Source organism: Piliocolobus tephrosceles, chromosome X (assembly GCF_002776525.5).
Source record: "Piliocolobus tephrosceles isolate RC106 chromosome X, ASM277652v3, whole genome shotgun sequence".
NCBI classification, from domain to species: Eukaryota; Metazoa; Chordata; class Mammalia; order Primates; family Cercopithecidae; genus Piliocolobus; species Piliocolobus tephrosceles.
In genome coordinates, this window is record NC_045455.1 from 93,508,385 (window position 1) to 93,530,732 (window position 22,348).

The 22,348-nt window shown below is 42.5% G+C and overlaps 1 protein-coding gene across 8 annotated transcripts in view; it reads left to right on the top strand.

The window, feature by feature from the left end:
* Positions 1-990: 990 nt before the first annotated feature.
* The window catches only part of ZDHHC20 (zinc finger DHHC-type palmitoyltransferase 20), an 89,983-nt gene continuing 68,625 nt past the window's right edge, over positions 991-22,348 (top strand). For 7 of the 8 annotated variants that reach the window (XR_002726064.3, XR_002726062.3, XR_002726061.3 and 4 more), the window contains exon 1: positions 992-1,315. Coding sequence is in view for 4 of the 8 variants with exons in the window: in XM_023190650.3 (XP_023046418.1) it covers positions 997-1,315 (319 nt within the window). In the remaining 4 variants the exon portion in view is untranslated. Of the gene's footprint in view, positions 1,316-22,348 lie in introns of all 8 variants that reach the window. The other variant, XM_023190652.3, reaches the window with a different exon arrangement.

Below are 22,348 nucleotides of genomic sequence, written 5' to 3' on the forward strand. Positions count from 1 at the left end.
AGTTTTTACACAAAATACAAACATTAGCTGGGCGTGGTGGTGGGCCTGCAGTCCCGGCTACTCTGGAGGCTGAAGCAGGAGGACTGCTTTAGCCAGGAGGTCGAGGCTTCAGTGAGCCCAGATCGCGCCACTGCACTCCAGCTTGGGCGACAGAGCAAGAAGACCCTGTTTCAAAAAACAAACACAAAAACTCATTCTAACCAAAACTGAATGCTAGTAGCAGGAACTGGTATTAAGATTGCGGTGTGGAATCGCTTCTAATGCGTCTGACCTTGCATTATGAGGTCTTCACAGTGATGCTTCTGGGTTCTATATGATTATCGTCATTGCTTAGCAATCTCAAGTTGTAAATACTTTAAATTTCCGTAGTCGTTTGCGGGACAAGGAGAGGGCCATTTACATGCTCTTTCCTTCTTGCTACTCAATCTTAAATTTGGGTTAGGAAACAAACTGATGGACCCTACACGGCTTCCACCCGAAATTACAGGTATCTACCATTCCATCTTCAAGAAACGGAGGGGTTCCGCCAGGATGGACACAAAGATCACAGGAGGAGCCTTCTGACAACGTGCATTCTTCGCACACTGAGTGGGGAATGGCTTTGTCATGTTTGAAACGGTGCCTCAACTACTCAATGTCCCAAGAACCCCAGTGGAGCAAGTTCTGTACACAGAGAGGCCCAAGATCCACAAATCAGCTGTCAAATCATTTCCATGGTCTCCCTCCCCCCATGAGTCTCCATCCACGAAGGCCAGCCCCTGTCCCTCTCATCCATCAAGGGCGTGTTTTTCACCTCTCCTTCCCCGACCTCCCGCGTCCGCCCCGCCCGTCCACATCCAGCCCCGCCACGCCCCATGGGCGGTCCCGAGCTGCGTCCCCGCCCCTCCCGGCCTCCCCGGCGGCGGAAGCCCCGCCCCCAACGGCGTGGAGACCGGGGGCGGCCCGCGGCCCGCGGCGGGCGGGCGGGGACGGACGCGGGGGGAGGGGGGCGACGGGATGTGGGGTGGGGGCGGGACCTGGCCGGGCGCCGGGACGGGAGGAGTCCCGGCGGCGCCTCGGACTTTTGCTCCCACAAGCCCTGCCTCGGAGGCAGGGGAGCTGGACCAGGAGCCGCCCGGAGCGTCCGAGTCGCCGCCGCCGGGGCTCCCGCGCTCCCCAGAACGGTGGGACGCGGGGCTCGGCAGCCGCCCGCCGAACATGGCGCCCTGGACGCTGTGGCGCTGCTGCCAGCGCGTCGTGGGCTGGGTGCCGGTGCTCTTCATCACCTTCGTGGTCGTCTGGTCCTACTACGCGTACGTGGTGGAGCTCTGCGTGTGTGAGTACCGTCCCGGGGGCTGCGGCGGGGCCGGGCCGCGGCTCGGGGGCGAGACAGGCCTCTGCGCCCCGCGCCCGCCGCCTCTCTGGAGCCAGCGCCGTTCGCCGGGCGTCCGGCCCCGAACGCGCTCGGAAGCGCCGAGGCCGCTGCACCCGCCCTTTGTTCAAGCCTGCGGCGCGGCCTGCGGGCGACCGGGGGCTCCTGAAACCTGGCGGCGGCTTCCCGGGTGCGGGTCTGGCCCGGGGAGGCCCCGAGAGCTTCCTGGTTCCCGCCGACCCGGGGGGTCCACATCCTTCTGGGAGGGAATGTGCAGAACGGTAGTAGTCCAGCTGCTTAGGAGGTTTAGGTTGTGTTTGTGGCCTTTTTAGCTTTTGTTCATTTTTTTAAAAAACCAAATGTGTTCCTCCTGGATTGTTTTTGTTCAAACAGCGCGAGAAGAAACGCCTGTTACCTGTAGAGCCGGCTGCGGCGGGTTGGGGGAAGGGAGGTGTGTCTTTTGGTGGCCTCGGGCTGGAGGCGGGTCGGACCTGGAGGACGAGTAAGCTCCCGCTTTTGATTTTTGGTGGTGCTTGACTCATTGTTAAAGTTCATTTATTTCTCCTCTGAATCCAGCCGACTTTTGCAAAAGGTTAAGACAGAAAGAATGGGTGGGAGGAGACATAACCTGATTATCTTTTTCTTGACTGATTATTAAGGAGGCTTGTATTTCTTATACTCGTATTTTGGCGTCTTGTTTTCGTTACTTCCATTTCCCTGATTAGTTCTTAGCACAAAATTCTCACCTGAAAAAAGGAGTAGTATTGCAGTATACTTCAAGGATTTAACCTACTGGCTTGAATTGGTTGCCTTTAAGATCGAAGGAAATTGGTTGTCATTAATCAAAACACCGTTTAGGGGTGACTGCTATATTTGTGATATTGGGCAATTTCTCCAAGATTGTTTTGTCTTAAGTCAATTGTTCTTAGACTTTGAATATGTGGATATTTTACACTTAAACCAGCCTCACCTAGCTTGTTCTGTGTACATCTGCTGCCTGTATCAATTTTTTATGAAAACCTAGGACCAAATGGTAAGTGGTGTTTGTAAGCGTAATCGCTTGTTCCAGAATGATCTGCTCTTAGTCCTTAGACTGAATCTACCATTTTATGAAGGACTGTTAATAGTGTTCTTTGAATAAAGAACCACATGAGCTAGAAACTAATGTTATGAATGAGAAGAATTTGTGCCACCCACTCTTGAAAGTGGCAGAATCAAGACTTCAATTATGTTTGGATTTGTATAGCTTTCAACCAAGTATTTGGTTAAAACCTTAGTTCTATACATGGAAGAGAATGCTGTGGTTCAGAAAATTTAAGGGTAAGTTTTAAAATGAAAACATCCACTCTTAAAATTACTTTGTACCTATAGAACGTTTAATTTTGAAACGACTATCCCTGCAGGTAGGCCCAGAATAAATTAGTTGTGGAATGTATTTCCAAATAATATTAATCTTTTCAATATCATTATTTAGTCTCATCCTTTTGGATACCAGAATGTTTACTAAAAATGATGTTTGAGTCTATTAAAATTACTAGATTTAAATATTTCTGGGAACTACTTCCAGAAAGTGATAGTGATCATAGGATTCTCATCGACTTATGATGATACCTCTTAATCTTCTTATTTACTGTGAAGTGAGCGTTTATTCCAAGTTTTATCATTCCTGTTCCGTCAGAAGATTATTCCTACTCTATTTTAATTCCCATAGGGGTTTTGAAGTAAAGCTGAAGGAGCACTAAAAATGTGCTTTTATGTTGAGATTCCACAGCTTAACCTGTAGATGGTTTTTGTCAAAAATATTAAAAAATGAGATCAAGCGGTGCTGTGGAAAGTCTTAAATTGCTTCTGATTTCCTTCACCGCTTCAAATAAAGAAAGAGAAAGGAACATGAACTGAGAAGTGCCACGTGCTAGTGGGATAGAGGGGACATTCATTCACTCTCTCCTTCAATTCTTTCAGTAAGTGAGAGCACAGGTATCTCTACAGGTGGAGGAAGTGAGCCTGAGGAACAGGTGCTTTTGGTTAGGTCACACAGTTGTTGATTATGGAAATGTGACCCACATCTTTCCTTTCTTTCATATAACTTGAGTGAGCTATGAGGATCACTGGAACCGTAATTGTTTGGGCCACAATGGTGTGGGGGGATAAAGGGGTCGGCATATTTTTGGAGATGACTTAGTTAGGCTTGAGACCCATACTGGAGAGATTATACCCTACAGTTTCATTAAGTTAAAACATTCTACAACTATGGCCTGATGCTTGGCAGAATCTTAAAATACTTGGTGGTGAGGACGGTGAGGACGGGCGCGGTGGCTCACCCCTGTAATCCCAGCACTTTGGGAGGCCGAGACGGGCGGATCACGAGGTCAGGAGATCGAGACCATCCTGGCTAACCCGGTGAAACCCCGTCTCTACTAAAAAAATACAAAAACTAGCCGGGCGAGGTGGCGGGCGCCTGTAGTCCCAGCTACTCGGGAGGCTGAGGCAGGAGAATGGCGTGAACCCGGGAGGCGGAGCTTGCAGTGAGCTGAGATCCGGCCACTGCACTCCAGCCTGGGCGACAGAGCGAGACTCCGTCTCAAAAAAAAATATATTTAGTGGTGAAAGGTCTTATGTAGAGGCTATATTAAGTTTTGAGTTATCTGACTTTAACTAGAGAGAATTTGGGAGGTCTGCAGTGTCACTGGAGTATAAAATAGTTGAGCATAAAAGTGTATTTACTCATATTAAAACTATCCTTTAAACTACTTGTATGTATTTGTTTTCATAAGTACTGACCCTCCCACTGAAATATGTATAGATATATTTATAGGAGGACTTAAATGGAGGGAAGTGTGAGTTTTACTTAAAAGTGCTGTTTTAGTAATTTTTATAGGATATTCTATTTATATATATTTTTTTGAGTTGGAGTTTCACTCTTGTTGCCCAGGCTGGAGTGCAGTGCTGTGTGGGATCTTGGCTCACTGCAACTTCCGCCTCCCAGGTCAAGCGATTCTCCTGCTTCAGCCTCCCAAGTAGCTGTGATTACAGGTGCCGACCGCTACGCCCAGCTAATTTTTTTTGTATTTTTGGTAGAGACGGGGTTTCACCGTGTTGGTCAGGCTGGTCTCGAACTTCTGATCTCAGGCAATCCACCCGCCTTGGCCTCCCCCAGTGTTGGGATTACAGGCGTGAGCCACTGCGCTCGGCCTATAGGATGTTCTTAGATTCTGGTATTCTCTATCAAACTAGGAGGAGAAGATCATAATTATATCTTTACATGTATGTATTCATTTAATCTTAATAATGATCCCCATGAGGTTAATTTGTCTATGGTTATAGAGCCAGAAAGTAGTATGGTAAGAATTGGAATTCAAAGGTTTTGGCTCCAAAGCCCTTGCTGTTAACCACTGTACAGTGAATGACTAACCTATTTGGTGTCCAGATGTGGACATTCAGGGCAGATTTCAGTCCTGTATATAGTATATCTACATAAAGTACTTTTCTCCTAAAAGGCAGCAGCAGAAGATTCCTAAATATCTCAGACAATAAAAATACAGCCCACAGTAGGCTGTAAGTTGAACAAATTGTTGATTACCAAGAGGCCCTCATTCCATCTCACCTTCTGTAACTTCCTAATTTTGTAATTAGACACACACACACACCCCCCCGCTTCACCAGAAGTAATACTGAGGACAAAATTGAGGAAGAGGGTAATGCATGTAAGATGGCCATCTCACAGGAGTGATAAGCTGAGAAACAAAGATTAATTAGTAATATTGGTCCTTGATTTTAAATTAGACAGAAATTCTATGATGTTTTTCCCCAGGGTTGATATTTAAAGTATGAGTGGATTGAATAACTTCTCTTTGGTCAAGATGGTTATTTTTGAGGAAAGTGCTAATTCTGGTTCCCAAGGTTTTATCAGAATATCTTGTTCAGGTCATCTTGAGCTGTTAGTAGATGTGTATCTCTTCTTTGCATGTAGAGAATCTTAGAGAGATTTTAAAGATAATCTCATTCAGTCCCTTTACTTCTGAGGAAAGTATCGTTTAAAAGAGCTGTGTTGTTTGTCCAAGGACAGGTATACCTTTTATATTTTTTCAGACAAATTTGTGGAGCAGACTGTAACCTTTGAGTCTGTACCAAATACTTCCTTGTGTCTCCTGCATAACTTCTTCAAATTTAGAGATAGATTAAGATAAATAACTTAAGCACTGTCATTGTACACACTAGCTTGACACAGTTGATTCTGAAGTATTTTATTAATCTTGAAAGAACCCGTTTTGTATTTCATTGATTTTTCTCTTTTCTGTTTTGTTGTTTTCCTGTCTGATCTTTACTGTTTCCTTTCTTTTGCCTTGTGTTTAATATGCTCTTTTTTTCTAGATTAATATGGAAACCAATGTCATTGATTTGAGCCCTTTTTTAGTTAGTTAGTCCTATAAATTTACCTCCAAATATTGCTTTAGTTTTATTCTATCAATTTTAGTATGTTGTGTTGTCGTCATTCAATTCAAATTATTTTCTTGGGCTGGGCACAGTGGCTCACGTCTGTACTACCAGCACTTTGGGAGGCTTGATGAAACCTTATCTCTCTTTTTGTTTTCTTTTTTTTTTTTTTTGAGACAGAGTCTCATTTTGTTGCCCAAGCTGGAGTGCAATGTGGTGATCTTGGATCACTGCAACCTCCTCCTCCTGGGTTCAAGCAATTCTCCTGCCTCAGCCTCTTGAGTAGCTGGGATTATAGGCATGTGCCACCATGCCTGGCTAATTTTTGTATTGTTAGTAGAAATGAGGTTTTGCCATATTGGCCAGGCTGGTCTTGAACTCCTGATCTCAAGCGATCCACCCATCTTGGCCTCCCAAAGTGCTGGGATTACAGTTGTGAGCCATCATGCCTGCAAGAACTCCGTCTCTACAAAAATACAAAAAATTAGATGGGCATGGTGGCTTGTGTCTGAAGTCCAACCTACTCAGGAGGCTGAGATGGGAGGATCCCATGAGCCCAGGAGTTCAAGGCTGCATTGAGCCATGATTGTGCCGTTGCACTCCAGCCTGGGTTACAGAGCAAGACCCTTTCCCAAAGAGCAAACAGATCCTTTTATTTTGTTTTAAGACAGTTTTGCTCTTTGCCCAGGCTGGAGTGCAATGGCACAATCTTGGCTCACTGCAGCTTCCACCCTTCAGAATTCAAATTATTTTCTAATTTCACTTTTGATTTCTTTTTTTTTTTTTTTTTTTTTTTTTTGAGACGGAGTCTCGCTCTGTCACCCAGGCTGGAGTGCAGTGGCCGGATCTCAGCTCACTGCAAGCTCCGCCTCCCGGGTTTACGCCATTCTCCTGCCTCAGCCTCCCAAGTAGCTGGGACTACAGGTGCCCGCCACCACGCCCGGCTAGTTTTTTGTATTTTTTAGTAGAGACGGGGTTTCACTGTGTTAGCCAGGATGGTCTCGATCTCCTGACCTCGTGATCCGCCCGTCTCGGCCTCCCAAAGTGCTGGGATTACAGGCTTGAGCCACCGCGCCCGGCCCACTTTTGATTTCATCTTTGACCCATGTATTTAGTTTCCATTTATTTGGGGGTTTTCCAGATGATCTTTCTGTTGTTGATTTCAAATGTCCTTGTGGTCAGAGAACATACTTTGTATGACTTAAATCCTTTAAAATGTATTCAGGCTTGTTTTATAGCCTAGAATGTGGTCTGTCTGAGTAGTGTTCCATATGTGCTTACGAAAAATATGTCTGTACTCAGCAACGTATTGTGCTCTTTGTTGCTGGGTGGAGTATTCTGTTATGTCATAATGCTCCATAAATGTCAATTAAGGCAAGTTGGTAGTGTGTTCAAGTCCTCTATGGTCTTGCTTCTCTGTTTGTTCTCTCAATTATTAAGAGAGGTATAACTATAATTGTGATTTATTTCTCCTTGTAGTTCTATCAGTTTTTGCCTCATGTATTTTGCATCTCTGTAATCAGGTGCATAAAACATTTAGGATTGTGATGTCCTATTGACCACTTGGCTCATTTAACATTATGAAATGACTTTTTTATCCCCGGTAATATTGTTTGCTCTAAAATCTGCTGTGGCAGATATTAACATGGGCACTAATCTTTCTTTTGATTATTGTTAGCATGGTGTATCTTTCTCTGTCCTCTTAATGTGTATATGTCTTATATTTAAATTGTTATTCTCGTAAAGAGCATATATTTGGGTCTTTTTAAATCCAACCTGAAAATCTCTGCCTTTTAATGGGGGGTTTTGACCATTTACATTTAATGTGATTATTGATATGGTTAGGCTTAAGTCTATCATTTGCTATTTGTTTTATTTTCTGTCCTCTTCTTTGTTCCATTTTCCTCCTTTGACCTTCTTTTGAATTAATTGATCTTTATATTTTTTTAATTTTGATTTTTAAAATTGATTCTATTTTATCTCCTTTATTGGCTTATTACTAGTAATTATTTTTGTTATTTTATTGATTGCTATAGGGCTTATAACATGCATCTTTGAGTTACCACAGTCCACCTTCAAGTTATGTACTGTTTCATATATAATACCTTATAAGAGTGTACTTCTGTCTGTTCCTTCTCAGCCTGTATGCTATTGTTGTGCATTTTATGTTGTAAACTTCACACTATATTGCTACTGTGTTTAAACAGTTGATTATATTAATAGCTTTTAAAGATTTAGTTTTTAAAAACCCAGAATATATACATTTATTCCTATAGTTACCATTTCTAGTTCTCTTCATTTCTTTTTATAAATCCATCCAGTGTCATTTCCTTCTGCCTGAAGGGCCTCTTTTAACGTTTATTGTAGAGCAGGTCAGCTGGACTGAATCATTTCAGTTTTTGTATGTCTGTAAAAGTTTTAATTTTGCCTTTGGTTTTTAAAAGACAACTTTATCGAGACATAGTTTGCATATCATAAAATTCACTAATTTAAGATGTACAATGCAGTTATTTTTAGTAAATTTGCCAAGTTTTGCAGTAATCACAACCATCCATTTTTAGAACATTTCTATCACCACATTAAGATCCCGCATGCCCATTTACAGTTAATGCTTCTTCCCACTCCAAGCCCAAGGCAACCACTAATCCATGCTGTCTCCAAATGCCTTTTCTGAATATCTCATACAACTGGAATAATACATGCTTGCAACACATATACTAAAATTGGAAGGATACAGAGAAGATTAGCTTGAAAACCAAGAAAAATTTTAAAAGGGAAAAAAATAAATGGAATCATACAGTAAGTGTTTTTTTGGTTCTTGTTTTTTTTTTTTTTTTTTTTTTTTTTTTTTGAGTTGGAACTTCACTCTTGCTGCCCAGGGTGGAGTGCAGTAGTGTGATCTCGGCTCACTGCAACCTCCGCCTCCTGAGTTCAAGCGATTCTCCTGCCTCAGCCTCTCAAGTAGTTGGGACTACAGGTGTGCGCCGCTATGCCCAGCTAATTTTTTTTGTATTTTTAGTAGAGACAAGATTTCACCATGTTAGTCAGGCTAGTCTCGAACTTCCGACCTCAGGTGATCCCCCCGTCTCAGCCTCCCAAAGTGCTGGGGTTACAGGTGTGAGCTACTGTGCCCGGCCAATAAGTGGTCTTTTTTGTCAGGTGCATTTTACATAGCATAATGTTTTTGAGGTTCATCTGTGTATTATGTAACAGTATTTCTTCCCTACTCTTCTTTTTTTTTTTTTTTTTTTTTTTTTTTGAGGTGGAGTCTTGCTCTGTCGCCCGGACTGGAGTGCAGTGGCCGGATCTCAGCTCACTGCAAGCTCCGCCTCCCGGGTTTATGCCATTCTCCTGCCTCAGCCTCCCGAGTAGCTGGGACTACAGGCGCCCGCCACCTCGCCCGGCTAGTTTTTTGTATTTTTTTAGTAGAGATGGGGTTTCACCGTGTTAGCCAGGATGGTCTCGATCTCCTGACCTCGTGATCCGCCCGTCTCGGCCTCCCAAAGTGCTGGGATTACAGGCTTGAGCCACCGCGCCCGGCCTCTCCCCTACTCTTCAACCTCACATCCTAATTTGTATTTTTCTGTTTTTAAAACATCCAGTTTTATTTAGGAATATATTTCTAGTAAGCCTCACCACATCGTTTGTACATTGAATATAAATGAAAAGTATGCACTTTCTTGTATTTCGTTATGTACCTGAATAATCCTGCTTTCAAGACTTATAGTATAATTGGGTCCTGTTTGTTCTTGTATCCATTAGAGCCTAGTGTTAGTAGACTTTAAATTAGTGTAACTTGAATTGAATTGAATCATAGTCTTGTAAACTCACTTGAATCATGTTTGAGTGTTGGGACACACAAACATCTAGAATAATAATAATTATAATTACAAAACATGTGTTTCACAATCTTTAGTGGTAAAGGCTACATGAAATGGTTTATTGGTGCTACATACAGTCTTTGTTTTGGGTTATGAAACAGTGATTCTTTGAAATTATGCCGCCATGGTTTTACAAAAACGTGTTTCCCTAAATCTCATTCTCAATGGTTGGCATACTTATAGGAAAAGTTAAATGTGAATTAAAAACAAAAAACTTTTGGCCAGGCGTGGTGATTCATGCCTATAATTTCAGTACTTCGGGAAGCCCAAGTAGGAGGATCGCTTGAAGCCAGGAATTCAAGGGCAGTTTGGGCAACATAGCAATAGCCTTTACAAAAATAAAGTAAAAAATTAGCTAGGCATGGTGGTACCCACCTCTAGTCCCAGCTACTTGGGAGGCTGAAGCAGGAGGATTACTTGAGCCCAGGAGTTCGAGGCTGCGGTGAGCTATGATCACACCACTGCCCTCCAGCCTGAGTGACAGAGTGAGACCCTGTCTCCGAAACAAACACACAAACAAAAGAACCTTTTTATTAATTTTATCTTTTCACATCTATTTTCGGATGTGAGAGTACTAATTTTCTAGATAACTTGCCTTTGAAAGGTAGTGGCCAGAAGACCTATTTATTTGAATTCTGCAGTGACCTTAGCCTTCTCTTTTACTTTTATTTTTTTTTGAAGAAAAAGTTTTTTTTTCTCGTGACTACTAGTGAATTAATCTGTTCTGGTATTATTTTCTGTGTTACCAGATAGCAAACTGGTCTGAAAGAGCTCTGTAAATACATATTTTTAAAAAGCCTCTTAAACTCAAATAAAAAAAAGATCTGTTTTATTTCCCCACATAAACTAAACCTTCTTTGGGGCTTCCCTGCTTTCTTGAAAGACAAGAAATGTGGAAGAAAAAGATGGTGGACAACCTAGAAACCAAGTCAGACTGTTGAGAAGAACCTTATTCTCTAGTCATGCAAATAAAAGCCTGGCTGCTTCTCTGCCCACTCCCACCTACCAGCAGAGAAGTAGCAATATGCTGAACTCCAAACTCTAATCTGTTTACTTGACATCTCTGCTTGGAGATCTAATAGGCATTGTAGACAAAACTCTTGATTTTCTTTTTTTTCTCACCTGAACCTGCTGTGCCTAATAGCTCAGTAAATGACAGTTGTATCCTTCTACTTGGGTTGAAAAGTCATTCCACATTTGGTTAATCAGCATGTCCTGTCATTAAATGTATAAAATACAGCTGCTTCTCACCACTACTACTGCAAATATTATACTCCTTTAAACACCGTGATGTCTGCTTAGTGCAAAAGATTGAAAAGCATGACTATAATAATTTGCACCGGCTGGGTGCAGTGGCTCACGCCTGTAATCCCAGTACTTTGGGAGGCCGAGGTGGGCACATCACCTGAGGTCAGTGTCATGCACATCCATGTGAAGAGACCACTAAACAGGCTTTGTGTGAGCAACACGGCTGTTTATTTCACCTGGGTGCAGGCGGACTGAGTCTGAAAAGGGAGTCAGTGAAGGGAGATAAGGGTGGGGCTTTTTATAGGATTTGGGTAGGTAAAGGAAAATTACAGTCAAAGGGGGGTTGTTCTCTGGCGGGCAGGAGTCGGGGTCACAAGGTGCTCAGTCTCAGTCGGGGAGGTTTTTGAGCCAGGATGAGCCAGGAAGAGGAATGTCACAAGATAATATCATCGCTTGAGGCAAGGACTGGCCATTTTCACTTCTTTTGTGGTGGAATGTCATCAGTTAAGGCGGGGCAGGGCATTTGCAGTTTTTTTGTGATTCTTCAGTTACTTCAGGCCATCTGGGCTTATACGTGCAAGTCACAGGGGATGCGCAAGTCACGGGATGGGATGGCTTGGCTTGGGCTCAGAGGCCTGACAGTCAGGAGTTCGAGACCAGCTTCACCAACATGGCAAAACCCCATCTCTACTAAAAATACAAAAATTAGCTGGGGGTGGTGGCACAGACCTGTAATCCCAGGTACTCAGGAGGCTGAGGCAGGAGAATCGCCTGAATCCGGGAGTCGGAGGTTGCAGTGAGCTGGGATCGTGTCACTGCACTCCAGCCTGGGTGACAGAGAGACTCTGTCTCAAAACTAATAATAATAATTTGTACCATCTTCCATCAGGAAATCGTCTGTTTACCACCCATTCAATCTGGGCTGGCCTTGTACTTGCTTTGGCCAGTAGAATGTGGTAGATGTGTGAGTGTACTCTCTGTAAAATAAGTCCTTCCTCTTTTACTATCTCCTGACCCTGCATTTTTCCCCCTCATAGCACCTATTATTACTTGACATACAGTTATTTTTGTTTCTCTCCAGAGTCTTATATTCACTGCTGTCTTTCCAGAACCTAATTCTTCTGGAACCCAGGCCTCAAGACAGCATATCCATCTTCTGCCTTAGCTCTTTCGGGACATTCTGGGCATCGTGTAAGGGAGTCCAGACTAGACTGCGGAGTGAGAGACCACATGGAGAAGAGGCCCAGCCAAGAGAAGCCAAAAGCCCTAATGTGTGAACAAGACCATTTTAGACTCCCACCCCATTCGAGCTGCCTGATGACTGCTGTTAGTAGAAAAACATTCCAGCTGATCATAGCCCAAACTGCTGACCCACACAGTTGCGAAATAATGAACAGTGGTTGTTTAAAGTAACTAAAGTTTTAGGGTGGTTTGTTAATGCCACATTGTCACCTATATTGTTGTAGTATCCTTGTAAACCTCTCTTCCTCTACTCCACCCCCAACTTTATTCCATGTGTTCTCCAGGAAGCAGTCAGAATGGTTTTTTTCAAATTAATATCAGTTTGTTACTCCTATTTTCAGGACCTTGACTGGCTTCCTCTCTTGTTCAGCAAGATATCTAAAAGCCTTACCATGGCCTTTCAGGCATTGTGTACTCATTACTTCATTACTTCTCTGACATAATTTCCTTTCCACTCTTCCTCTAATTTTATCTCTAACTTAAGAAACCTATTTTCTATAGACAGAAGTTTGGGAGGGTGTGTTGTCTAAGGGAGGGAGCTCTCCACATCATCACCATGTGGGATTTTAAGATTAATACCTGACACTATTCCTGTAAGCATATAAGCAACACATTTAGATACTGCTTAGATATGTAGAACATATACTTGAACAGATGGGCATTACACTTAAATAACTGATATAATAAAAAATAAAGGTGACTAGTTTTATGGAGAATAGATTCCCTTAAATAGAGATGCATAGGTCTTTAAAATAAAAATTTAAAAAAAAGTTTGGTTTTAAAACATCTCTATTTTGGCTTTCCCAGTGCTTCATTTTATTGACTATTGTGAACTTTGAACCACTCATTGGAATCATAGGAAGAGTTAATTTTTATGGACGTACTAATTGAACAGCATATAAAAACAAACACAAACTTATTAAATGTGAAGTCTTCTGGGAAGCTTTTAAAACTAATTGCATGAAGAGGATATCCTCAGCGTCTGAAGGAAATAGTACCAAATATACCAGAATATTAACAGTGTATGTTGCTGGGTGTGGGATTTTACTGATTTTTTCCTTATGCAATGCATAGGCTCTTAATAGACTTTCATATTTTCTCCTTAGAGCATATTCTTTCCTTATCCCCCAAAGAGCTAATGAATCTGCTAAAAAAAAAAAAGTCATGATTATTACTCCTCTGCCCAGCACCCTCCGATGGCTTTCCACTTTGCTTAAAATGAAATTCAAAGTTGAAAATACATAAGGCTCTAGATGCTCTGGCCTGCCACTGCTTCTGGCCTAATTTCTTCCTTTGCTCGTTCTGCTTCAGCCAACAGGCCACCTTTCCTTTCATCTGTCAGGCCACCTGAGGACTCTTGAGCTTCCTGTTCCTTCTGCCTGGAATGCTTTCCTCCCAGATTTCCACATGGCTAGCTCTCACTTCATCTAGATCGCTGTGCAGATAGTCGCCTGTCAGAGAGGCATTCCTGACTACCCTCTGTCAAAGAAGTACTTCCTCTTTTACCATCTCCTCACCCTGAATTCCCCCCCCCCATAGTGCCTATTATTACTTGACATACAGTTGTTTTTGTTTCTCTCCAGAGTTGTATATTCACTGCTGTCTTTCCAGAACCTAAAATAGGGTCTGGTATAATATGTTCTCAATAGATATTTGCTGAGTGAGTGAATTGATTGTGTAGCTGCCAGTTCCCATGCTAGTAGAAGAGGGAGAATTGGAATGTTTTCATATAGTAGACAACTTGCAATTATTGATAATTAGTATTACTGGTAATCTTAAAGTTGCCTCTGGATTTCAGGCAGCCTCACAGCCATTAGGCAGGTGAGGAAACTGTCTTGAATTGTCAGGAGGAAACGTTAATTCTAATAGCTGTTATTATTTACTGTATGCCCACTGTGTGTCTGCCATGTAGTCTAAGGCACTTCACTTATGTTAGGTCTTTTTAAATTCTAACTCTATTGGAGAGATATTATTAGCATTGTTGTATGGATTAAAAACAAAGACCCATAGGTTAAAGGTCTCTTTTGAGGCCATACAATTGATACATAAAACCAAAGCTCAAATCCACGTCTGTGTAGCTCTATAAGTTTTGTCCTTTTCATTATATTAAAATATTTAATAATTTATAAGCTCTATTTGCAGGCCTTTCATTATATTTGTTATACCTAGTCAAATCTTGTGTTTGGGGCATGTAATGCAAATAAAACAAAACCTCTCCCATATATATAAAAATATATAAAACATATATGTAAAACATGTATGTGTGTGTGTATGTATGTGTTTTGAGACAGCCTCTCACTCTGTTGCCCAGGCTGGACTGCATTTAGCATGACCACGGCTCACTGCAGCCTCAAACTCCCAGACTCAAGCAATCCTCCCACCTTAGCCTCCTGAGTAGCTGGGACTACAGGCGCGTAACACCATGGCTGGCCAATTTTTGTATTTTTTATAGAGACGAGGTTTTGCTATGTTCCCAGGGCTGGTCTTGAACTCCTAATCTCAAGCAGTCCTCCCACCTCAGCCTCCCAGAGTGCTGGGATTGAAGACATGAGCCACTGTGCCCAGCCCTATATTTTTATGCAGGTGATATTTGGCATAACAGTACCTATCAAGAGCAGTTTGGAGGAAAAAGATCATAAAGAGGCAGGGGATGGATATACCTACTAACTTTCACGTGAAGAAGGCTGATTTACTGGCTCTTTGTATTTATAACTATTTCAGATCTATCCTTATTTCTTGGGTTTATGGCCCAATACAAATAATTTAATTTAGTAGAGCAACAGAAATTTACTAATTTTATCATAAATAATGTATTTTTGAAAGTACCCTTTATTACTATCATTTTATAAAAGGATATTCTAATATCAAAGTATGGTACATAATCCGAATGAAGACTTCAGTGCTTTGAAATTGTTGCAGTTTAGGAAAAATTCTCGCCCTTGTGCTTATGTTTCTTGCTTTACTGTGGCCTGGGTCATAGACTTGGATTTGGGAATCATTTTCTTAGCACACCAGTTTATCTCTCCAACTAGTTTCTACCTTGATCTACATAATAAACAACCCTCCTTGACTTCCAGACAGTCTGTTTAGAGCCTGAAGCCTTAACCTGAAACCAGGGAGGTGAGGTAGTCCTGGTTCTAACAACAAAATTTTACTTATTTATTATTTTTTTTGAGAAAGAGTCTCACTTTGTTGCCCAGGCTAGAGTGCAGTGGCTTAATCTCAGCTCCCTGAAACCCCTGCCTCCCAGGTTCAAGCAATTCTGCCTCAGCCTCCCGAGTAGCTGGGACTACAGGCACATGCCACCACACCTGGCTAATTTTTGTGTTTTTGGTAGAGATGGGGTCTCACCAAGTTGGCCAGGCTGACTCCTGACCTCAAGTGGTTCTCCTGCCTTGGCCTCCCAGAGTGCAGGAATTACAGATGTGAGCCACTGCACACAGCCAAAATTATAGAACACAGACTAAACATAAGATGATGTTATCTATAACTATATGTGGAAGTTCTAGAAAAATGAGAGTTGGCAGATAATATTTTAAATCCTTCTGAATAATATTGAAGGACCCCAGGAAATAGTAATAATTATCCTTACTATTCATGCATTTAATGCCCTAAGTAATTAAGTCGTCTGTCTATATCTTTTGATCTTTACAATAACTCTACAAAGGAGATGCATATTTTTCTTCAAAATATAACTTGAGAAGTTGACTTAGTTCCTCAATTAAGACCTTTTCACATATTCTTCTAAAACCCATACAGATTAGTAAGAGCAAGTAAAATCAACTATATAACCTGGGCCTATGGCATAACTAGGACATAGAGAATTTTTTTTTTTTTTTTTTTTTTTTTGAGACGGAGTCTTGCTTTGTCGCCCAGGCTGGAGTGCAGTGGCCGGACCTCAGCTCACTGCAAGCTCCGCCTCCCGGGTTCACGCCATTCTCCTGCCTCAGCCTCCGGAGCAGCTGGGACTACAGGCGCGCACCACCGCGCCCGGCGGTTTTTTGTATTTTTTAGTAGAGACGGGGTTTCATCGAGTTAGCCAGGATGATCTCGATCTCCTGACCTTGTGATCCGCCCGTCTCAGCCTCCCAAAGTGCTGGGATTACAGGCTTGAGCCACCGCGCCCGGCTGAGAATTTTTTAAACTGCAGTTTGTATGTGAGTGGGGAAATAGTCATCTAAGAATAGCTAGATGAACTCTGGTGACTGTATCAGAACTAAGAGTCAGGGACTCTGCAGAGGATACCAGGCTCTTTGTTCATCCTCAGAAGATGAGAAGCCTATCCCGAGTGGGAAATACTGAAAACAGGTTTGAAATCTGGTAGATCAGAGCATGGCAACTGAGAATGCAAAAGAAAAGACACTTGGAAAAGTGTTTATGACTTGAAATGACAGCCTTAAAAAAAAAAAACACCACTTCTAGGGGAGAAGGTAGCACCTTGGAAGTTGAAAGTGTGCCATGCAGTATTAATGTTTAATAGTAAAGAGAAAGAAGGAAATAGCTGGAAGGACACAGCTGAAACAAGAGTATCAAAGCAATAGAGGATAAATAAATGCACTATCCATCTAGCAAATAAACTGTACTTCACTGAAGCAACAGAAGAAGGCACTAGTAGAAATAAGAAATTAAGCAAGCCCTTTTGCCCCAGAGGGTTTCTTGCTGTGGATGGTCCATGAAAATCAGCATAACTCAGCATGAACGATAATTAAAGAACAGCATCTATGTAGATTTCTCTGATTGAAAAAATGAGAATCAGTGCTTTTCAGTAGATGAAAATACATTAAAAGGCAACAAAGAAGAGAACAAATTCAGCATCCAGACATAAATTAAATATAAATAAATATCTGCTGAATAAAAGAAACTCCAAAAGTTTTTTTTTTTTTTGAGATGGAGTCTTGCTCTGTTGCCTAGGCTGGAGTCCAGTGGATCTCAGCTCACTGTGACCTCCGCCTCCTAGGTTCAAGCAATTCTTGTGCCTCAGCCTCCCAAGTAACTGGGATTACAAGTGCATGCCACCACACACAGCTAATTTTGGTATTTTTAGTAGAGACAGGGTTTCACCATGTTGGCCGGGTTTCACCATGTTGGCCGGGCTGGTCTTGAACTCCTGACCCTAAGTGATCCACCCGCCTTGGCCTCCCAAAGTGCTGGGATTACAGGCGACGTCAAACGTTTTTAAAACTCAGTGAAAACAGTCAAAGAGCAGGAAGATTTGAAATAAGAGCTGTTCAAACTCAGGGAAGAAATGGAAAATAAGACAATATCAGAAATGAAGATTAAACTACAAGATGCCCAAAGGTGAACAGATACGACTGAAGATACAGTGAAGGTATAGAGGATAGAAATGGAAGAAGCTAAGAACCTATACTCAAGATAAAGGGAAAGGTAAAAGGATTGGAGGAAAAAATGATGGATATACAAGATAGGCTAAGATTCATTGTTATAGTCCACCGTATTAATACATCTTGTAAGAAAAATCATTATTTCCATATATACCAAAAAGGTGTTTGAAAAGTCCAACACATCCATTCTTGATTGATAAACAATAAAATAGGGGTACATAGCGTAAACCACATCAACAAAATTTATGTACACACAGAATGCCTGATAAAATTCCACTATAAAACCAGGAATAATGATGCCTGTTATGTCTACTACTTGGTAACATTGTATTGACGGAATTAATTACCACTTTCATTCAAGAGAAAATAATCAGGAGCGTGAGACTTTGGAAAAGGGAAAACTATTTCTGTGCGCAGTTTATCTGATGGTGTATGTTAAAAAGCCAAGAGAATAACAACAGAAAACCTAGACAAAAAGAACTGAGTAAAATGGCAGAATAAGGGCTGGGCGCGGTGGCTCACGCCTGTAATCCCAGTACTTTGGGAGGCCGAGGTGGGCAGATCACGAGGTCAGGAGTTCAAGACCAGCCTGGCCAACATGGTGAAATCCCATCTCTACTACAAATACATAAATTAGCCGGGCATGGTGGCGCATGCCTGTAGTCCCAGCTACTCGGGAGGCTGAGGCAGGAGAATTGCTTGAACCCAGGAGGCGGAGGTTGCAGTGAGCGAAGACTGCGCCACTGCACTCCAGCCTGGGCAACAGAGTGAGACTCCATCTCAAAAAAAAAAAAAAAGGCAGAATAAAAAATTAGCAAACAAAACCCAATACTTGTTATATATACAATAATTTAGCTTGAAAATATAGTGGAAGAGGGCCGGGCGCAGTGGCTCACGCCTGTAATCCCAGCACTTTGGGAGACCAAGGTGGGCAGATCACGGGGTCAGGAGGTCAAGACCATCCTGGCTAACACAGTGAAACCCTGTCTCTACTAAAAATACAAAAAAAAAAAAAAAAAAAAATTAGCCGGGCGTGTTGGCGGGGCGCCTGTAGTCCTAGCTACTTTGGGAGGCTGAGGCAAGAGAATGGCGTGAACTCAGGATGCGGAGCTTGCAGTGAGTGGAGATGGCGCCGCTGCACGCCAGCCTGGGCAACAGTGGGAGACTCCGTCTCAAAAAAAAAAAGAAAAGAAGATACAGTGGAAGAGAACTGTCCCTATGTGGTAACATTAAAAAGAGAAAATACCTTAGAAAAAAACAAGAAAAATGTCAAACTCACAAGAGGAAGACATTCTTTTTTTTTTTTTGAGACGGAGTCTCGCTCTGTTGCCCAGGCTGGAGTGCAGTGGCCGGATCTCAGCTCACTGCAAGCTCCGCCTCCCGGGTTCCCGCCATTCTCCCGCCTCAGCCTCCCGAGTAGCTGGGACCACACGCACCAGCCACCTTGCCCAGCTAGCTTTTTGTATTTTTTAGTAGAGACGGGGTTTCACCGTGTTAGCCAGGATGGTCTCGAACTCCTGACCTCGTGATCCGCCCATCTCGGCCTCCCAAAGTGCTGGGATTACAGGCTTGAGCCACCGCGTCCGGCCTGAGGAAGACATTCTTAAAAGACCCAAAATGTGACTTGAACAAATGAAAAGATATTTCATACTTTATGTTCATAGACAGAATAATTCAACATTACAGAGATGCCAGTTCTCCCCCAATTAATGTATAAATAAATTCTAATCCCAGTAAACTTTTTTTTTTTCCTGGTGCTAGACAAATTGACACTAGAGGTCTCGTGGAAAAATAAGAAAGAATAAGCAACCACGAAATCTCTGAAAAATAAGAGCAGTAAGGAGGGGAAATCCCCCAGATTGTAAACCAGAAAGCCTTATAATTAAAACTGTGGGGGCAGGAAGTATATGAGAATTTTCTACTTTCTGCCCAGTTTTGCTGTGAACTTAAAACTACTCTAAAAAATAGTGTCTCTCTCTCTCTCTCTTTTTTTTTTTTTTTTAAACTGTGTGATATGGTGCCTGGACAGACATGTAGACTAATGAAACAGTATATAATGTCCAGAAATAGACTAATAAAGAAATTTAGAATATTGTAAAAATAGCACATCAAATTACAGAAGAAAAGATGGGACAACTGGATACATATTTTGTAAGAGTAAAATCACGTCCATACCTCATGCTGTGTTTTAGTGTAAACTACAAATGGATAAAATCTTTCTTTTGTCATATACACGTGCGCACACACACACTTTTTGTTTGTTTTTGAAACAGAGTTTTGTTCTTGTCACCCAGGCTGGAGTGCAATGGCGTGATCTCAGCTCACTGCAACCTCAGCCTCCTGGATTGAAGTGATTCTCCTGCCTCAGCCTCCTGAGTAGCTGGGACTACAGGCGTGTGCCCCCATACCTGGCTAATTTTTATAGTTTTAGCAGAGACAGGGTTTCACCAAGTTGGCCAAGCTGGTCTCAAACTCCTGACCTCAGGTGATCCACCCACCTCGGCCTCTCAAAGTGCTGGGATTACAGGCGTGAGCCACTGTGCCCGGCGGATCTTATATTTTTGACTTTTTATTTTAAAATAATTTGATTTGTGAAAAACAGTACAAACAGTTGTCATATAACCTTCACCCACATTTTCTAAGTGTTACTATTTGTCATATGTGCTGTCATTCATTCTTTCATTCTCTCTCTGAAATGTATGAGAGTAAGTTGTAGAGCTAATGCCCCTTTACCTGTGTTTACCTTTATTTCCTAAGAACAAGAACATTGTCCTTTTTTTTTTCCTGAGAAAGTCTTGCTCTGTCGCCCAGGTTAGAGTGCTGTAGTGCGTTCTTGGCTCACTAAAACCTCTGCCTCCTGGCTTTGAGCAATTCTCGTGCCTCAGCCTCTCAAGTAGCTGGGATTACAGGCGCATGCCACCACACCTGGATAATTTTTGTGTTTTTAGTAGAGATGAGGTTTCACCATGTTGGCCAGGCTGGTCTTGAACTTGTGACCTCAAGTGATCCACCCACCTCAGCCTCCCATATTGCTGGTATTACAGGCGTGAGCCACTGTGCCTGGGAATTAGAATATTATCTAACCAGAGATTTGTTAAAATCAGTGAATTAGTATTGATTAAATACTATTTAATCTGTTCAGACTTCATTTGTCCGCTCGTTTCCTTGTTATGCTCCACGGTTCAGTGTAGGATCACACATTGCAGGTGTCATGTCTTTTTAGTGTCCTTATATTTGGAGGAGTTCTTCAGTCTTTGTTTCATAATCATGATTTTTTAAGAGTACAGGTTTGTTTTACTTTGTTTTGTTTTGAGACAGGGTCTCACTGTGTTGCAGTGCAGAGTGCAGGCTGGAGTGCGGTGGTGTAATCACAGCTCACCGCAACCTAGACCTCCTGGGCTCAGGCAGCCCTCCTGCCTCGGCCTCGTTAGTAGCTGAGACCACAGGCATATGCCACCATGCCTGGCTAATATTTGAAATTTTTGTAGAAGCAGGGTCCCACTATGTTGCCCAAACTGGTCTCAAGTTCCTGGGCTCAAGCGATCCTCTTGCCTCAGCCTCCTTACGTGTTGGGATTACAGGTGTGAGCCAGTGCACTTGAGCCAAGGTTTATTTTGTAAATGTTGCTCAATTTAGCTTTATCTGATCTTTCCTCATGATTAGATTCAGAGAATTGCAGGCATGCCTTGGGTGGAAAAATTGCGGGTTTGATTTCATACCACCACAATAAAGCAAATACCAAAATAAAGCAAGTCACACAAGTTTTTGGTTCCTACTGCATATAAAAGTTATGTTCACCCTGTACTGTAGTCTGTTAAGTGTGCAATAGCATTATGTCTTTTTTTTTTTTTTTTTTTTTTTGAGACAGAGTCTCGCTCTGTCCACCAGGCTGGAGTGCAGTGGCGTGATCTCGGCTCACTGCAAGCTCCGCCTCCGGGGTTCAAGCCATTCTCCTGCCTCAGCCTCCCGGGTAGCTGGGACTACAGGCGCCCACCACCGCGCCCGGCTAATCTTTTGTATTTTTAGTAGAGACGGGGTTTCACCGTGTTAGCCAGGATGGTCTCGATCTCCTGACCTTGTGATCCGCCCGCCTCGGCCTCCCAAAGTGCTGGGATTACAGGCGTGAGCCACCGCGCCTGGCCAGCATTATGTCTTTAAAAAATACTTTTTGCTCAAAAATGCTAGCAATTAGCAGTCACCTAAGCCTTCAGCAAGTCTTGATTTTTTTGCTGGTGAAAGGTGTTGCCTCGATGATGATGGCTGCTGACTGATCAGGGAGGTCATTGCTGAAGGCTGGGGTAGCTGTGACAATTTCTTAAAACAAGGCGAGATTAAAGTTTGCCACATCTGTTGACTCTCCTTTCACAGTATTTTTCTGTAGAATGTGATGCTGTTTGATGGCATTTTACTCACAGTAGAACTTCTTTCAGAAATGGGAGTCAGCCCTCTCAAACCCTGCTGACACTTTGTCAACTAAGTTTATGTAACACTCTAAATCGTTTTTGTCATTTCATCAGTGTTCACGGTGTCTTCACCAGGTGTAGATGCCATGTCAAAAAAAAAGTTTTCCCTTCCATAAAAAGCAACTCCTCATCTGTTCAAGTTTTATCAGGAGGTTGCAGCACTTCCATCACATCTTCAGGCTGTTTCTTATTCTGCTTCTCTTGCTGTTTCCACCATATCTGCAGTCCCTTCCTCCACTGAAGTCTTGAACTGTTCAGTGTCATCCATGATCTTGGACTGGAATCAGCTTCTTCTATCCTGTTAATGTTGATATTTTGACCTCCTCCCATGAAAAACGAGTGTTCTTAATGGCATCTAGAAATGATGAATCCTTTCTGGAAGGTGAT